The sequence below is a fragment of the Leptopilina heterotoma genome, unplaced genomic scaffold (assembly GCF_015476425.1).
Source record: "Leptopilina heterotoma isolate Lh14 unplaced genomic scaffold, ASM1547642v1 Lhet_597, whole genome shotgun sequence".
Taxonomy (NCBI): Eukaryota; Metazoa; Arthropoda; class Insecta; order Hymenoptera; family Figitidae; genus Leptopilina; species Leptopilina heterotoma.
Genome location: NW_025111135.1, coordinates 402,725 through 406,924, shown reverse-complemented (window position 1 = coordinate 406,924; position 4,200 = coordinate 402,725). Strand labels below are relative to the sequence as shown.

At 27.2% G+C, this 4,200-nt stretch overlaps 1 protein-coding gene across 1 annotated transcript; it reads right to left on the bottom strand.

Annotated features, from left to right (window-relative positions):
- Positions 1-816: 816 nt before the first annotated feature.
- On the bottom strand, positions 817-3,350 carry LOC122509080. Its single transcript, XM_043622840.1, has 7 exons — positions 3,140-3,350; positions 2,909-3,013; positions 2,731-2,823; positions 1,858-1,902; positions 1,574-1,782; positions 1,321-1,500; positions 817-919 (listed from the first exon to the last, which is right to left on the bottom strand). Exons 1-6 carry the CDS (start codon positions 3,348-3,350, stop codon positions 1,333-1,335), a joined length of 831 nt encoding a protein of 276 aa, XP_043478775.1. The 3' UTR covers positions 817-919; positions 1,321-1,332.
- Between the last annotated feature and the right edge of the window lie 850 nt (positions 3,351-4,200).

The following is a 4,200-nucleotide window of genomic DNA, read 5'->3' as shown; positions in this document are numbered from 1 at the left end:
TGTGTGGAGCGTGCTAAGAATATAAAGTTATTAATGGTCATAAGAATTTTTTATTATTTTTTCCACAAATATTTTTTTTCAAAAATATCTGCTCAATTGTTACCACCTTGGATTTCCAATTGTGAATCGATATCCAAGTTGAAACAAGTTCATGTTGTACAATGTAACCTATTTGGAATTTCCGGTTGACTGTAATGTTCAAACTGAGACCAGTTCATTTTGAACTTGACATTCCAAATTCAAACCAGCTGAAAATACTTATCTACTGGTTTGAAATTGGAACTCACGTGACAATAACCAACTTAAAGCAAGTAGGCTCCTGATTCTACCCGGTTCTACTGGTTCTTTAATATAGGGATATATTGACTTTTATCTATATTTTCCTTGCGATTTCCTAGCGATGAAGGAAGAAAGAAAATATTATTACCTGGGTCCCTCATTTACAAAGGTAAAAAAAAAAAAAAAAAAAGGTCCAAGGCTTCATATTGTTGGTGGTATTCCTTCGTAGGGTCTGATACAGGTCTAATATATATTCCCAGGCAACCAGTTACTTGCTAGACAATTTCCTCAGTGGTCACAGGTTACCAGTATCGCAGTTACTAGTATGTTACAAGTTTTTCAGCTAACATCATAATGGTTGATTTTTACAAGTTAAACTCGTTTACATCTGTTACCCTGGAAACTTGTAACATACTAGTAACTAAAAGTAGTTATTCTAAAATCAGTAAAAGTTCGTGCACCTGAGTTTAATTTTTTTATTTATGCATTTAATGAATATATTTCATTCGATTCACATAAAACATTTACATAAACAATATTCCAAAATAAATTTAAATAGTTCTGGACGCGTTCCACAAATAATTTTTTATGTAAACATCCAAATTTGCCTCAGTTGTATCCTTGAGAGCACATACAACACCTGTAAACATTAATAATTTATTAATAAAACAATATTATGCAATCGTTAACGCTCTAAAGGTAATCAAATATTTTCTAAATTGAATTGTATAGACCACTTTTATGAGAGGACTTCCTTTCATGTGAAAAATAAATGTAATTTAAAAAAATAGTTTATTTACAAATATTTTTAGATAATTAAAATTTTCTCCACAAACGAGTTTACATAAATTTAAAAAATTGTTGTCAATTAAATTCACGACGCCTCATTTTATTTATAGATTATTTGCGACTAAACATATGTATAAATAAATAATTTTTTTATAAAGAAGACATTTTTCATTCTGAAGATATAATTTTAAAAAAATAGTAAAATTCTTTGAAGAGCTATTTAACTTTATTTCGAATTATATATTTTATTACCTTTAAGAATTTTTATAGTGAGGCAATCTTTAAGCCCTTTTTTTCGATTTTATTTAAATTCTTATACTGGCGACCAGCCCAAGAGCATGTTTTGGCGCAATCTTTTGAGAAAATCCTGTCCATTGTTCGAACTATAAACTCCTTATCGGTTTTACCTCCGATTGATGTGATTAAGCTTTTCTGAAATGATAAAATAAAAATTTATGCATATAATTTTCCGGAATATGAAAAGTCAAGCGTACAAGATACTTACAAATTGTTCATCCACTAACTCATTAGTGGATAACAGGTTCTCAAAATTTAAAATTTGATCGAAAGTCTTAAGAGGCAATAAGTTCCTTATCGATTCGCCAACGACGTTTGTTGCTCCATATATTTTCTCCAGGTGCGAAAACCGCAAATTAATATTTTCCATGATACTTCTAGTTTCCTTTAAAAGACTTAATGCTTTTTTCTTATGAGCTAAAAAATGGGAACTATACATATTTTGAAATAACAAAAAAATATCGAAATCAATATAAATCATGCATGTATTACCAGTTATGTCAATGACGGGAATTTGAACTTCCTGAACTGTATCATCTGCAAAAAATTATGTACAATTTAATGGTTTCTAATTTAATTTGTTCTCTCTTTATTAGAATCAGTGGAATACACTAATGTATGTCATAATTTCGTAATTTAAAAGAAAAAGACAAATTAAATTAGAAATTCGTTTTGGTGGAAGTGCGAAGAATTTATTTTTGAACATTTTAAACGATTGATAATTGCATTTAAAAAAATAACAATTTTCTGGCAATAAGAAACATTTGTTATTTGAGAAAATATATGAAACAACAAACGTCTTTGGCGAATCGATAAGGAACTTATTGTCTTTTAAGACTTACGATTAAATTTTAAATTTTGAGAACCTGTTATCCACTAATGAGTTAGTGAATGAACAATTTGTAAGTATCTTGTACGCTTCAGAAAATTATATGCATACATTTCTATTTTATCATTTCAATCATTTATCATATAATTTTAGGTTATGTTGCTTAACTCATTTATTATTGACAAAAAATTATTATTTTTATTTAAGTATAACCTTAAATTGTTCAAAACCAAAAGGAATTTAAAATTTAATGTCACCATTTTTTTAAAATACGAAATTATGATATTGGACTAACTTTTGTTCCAATTGTTTGTCAAATTCTTCTTTAATTTTTTACTACCTATGTGACCGCACCGGAGAAAAGAGAATTTTCGACCGAAATTTTTTTCTTGAAACTAATAGCATTACATTGTTAAGACTTTAAATATAAGAAATCGTCAAAATCAAATTTTTTTTATCATAAGCCCTCTTTTCTCAGAAGCGGTCGCATATATTATTTATTTAGAAATACCTTTTCTACCCGAGCTTTTACTTACTTGTCGAACTATTTACATTTTTGTTACGGTATAGAAGTGTTCGGTCCAATTCACTAGGCATTTGCGGCACACTAGATACTTTTGGATTTTTATCTGAAATAAATGTAATCAAAGAAAGATATTTTATAATATCTATATATAATAAGAATGCTGATAATAAATATTATTCCAACATTACCTCCAATTAAAGATTTATTGCTGTTGCCTGGTAAATGAACTTCATTTCGCGAAATTATGTGAGATTTTAATTGTTGTAAGTAGATGAGAGCAGCTTCCCAGTCACCTAAAATATAGGTAAGTAGGAAACATACTTTAATTACAATTCTTTGGAAAAAATTATTAATTATAAAATAAATAGATAATTAAAGCACGATAATGAGAGTGTATTTTAAATCTTGCCATTACGTACTAAAAAATTTTATTCTTTTTATTTCTATCAGAGGCCACAACTCTTTATTGATTTCAATTCGATCCTTTGCCCATTGCAACGAAGATTCTTCGTCATCCACATCTTCTTGAGGAATGTAGCACTTCAATCCACTTCTAGAATTTTGGATCCAATGAGAAGCAACAATTGCATTTATCCCTATATCCAAACGTTTGACTACTACGTACGCCATTTTAATAACTTGTTGTTTTTAACTGAATATTTAAAAAAACATGACATTTATCATTTTTAAATATATATATATATATATATATATATATATTATTATTATTATTATTATTATATTATATATTATATATTGGATAAGAGACAAAATTGGAAATTTGTTTTTATTTTCTATAGGAGGCAAAATTTGGTAATAACATTGAATAAAAGGAAATTATAATATTTATAATTAAATGTATAAAACTTGATATTAAAATTCTACTGTAATATTACTATTTTTAAATTTTTAATTCCTTGATATAAGTAAATTTTATAAAATAAAAGAACAATGTCTAACAAAGGAGAAACTGTAAATTTGACTACTGATGATTTAAGTATTGTTGTCACTGAAGGAGCAATGCTAAATAATGATCATATGTATGAATTTCAAAAGCTATTGGGAAGACAATCAAATTTTTTTTATAATATGCAAAATACTTTGTGTTTACAAACACTTGATTTGATAGTTCCAATCGAGAAAAATAAGCAGCACATTCAAATACTTTTTAGTGGATATTATAAGTCTGGTCATTGGATTTGTACTTATTATGATGGAAAAAGCCTTTACATTTTTGATAGTCTTAATAAAAAATATTTAAATGACGATCAAAGGGCTTACTTAATTAGATTATATCCTTTTGAACCACCAGTAGTTTTCACAACTGTTGATCAACAACCATTAAACAGTCTTGCTTGTGGAATATATGCAATAGCATTCGCAACATCGTTATTTTTTAATATTATGCCTGATTCTGTCAATTACTATTATTGTAATATGAGAAATCATTTAATGTTAATGTTCAAAAACAATAGTTTAA

Excerpts from the sequence above, each read along its gene's own strand:
- LOC122509080 (XM_043622840.1), bottom strand. The coding sequence starts at position 3,350 with ATGGCGTACGTAGTAGTCAAACGTTTGGATATAGGGATAAATGCAATT. Across the intron at positions 2,824-2,908 it reads CAATAAATCTTTAATTGGAG|ATAAAAATCCAAAAGTATCT; the intron begins GTAATGTTGGAA and ends CATTTATTTCAG. Across the intron at positions 1,903-2,730 it reads AAATGTAAATAGTTCGACAA|ATGATACAGTTCAGGAAGTT; the intron begins GTAAGTAAAAGC and ends AATTTTTTGCAG.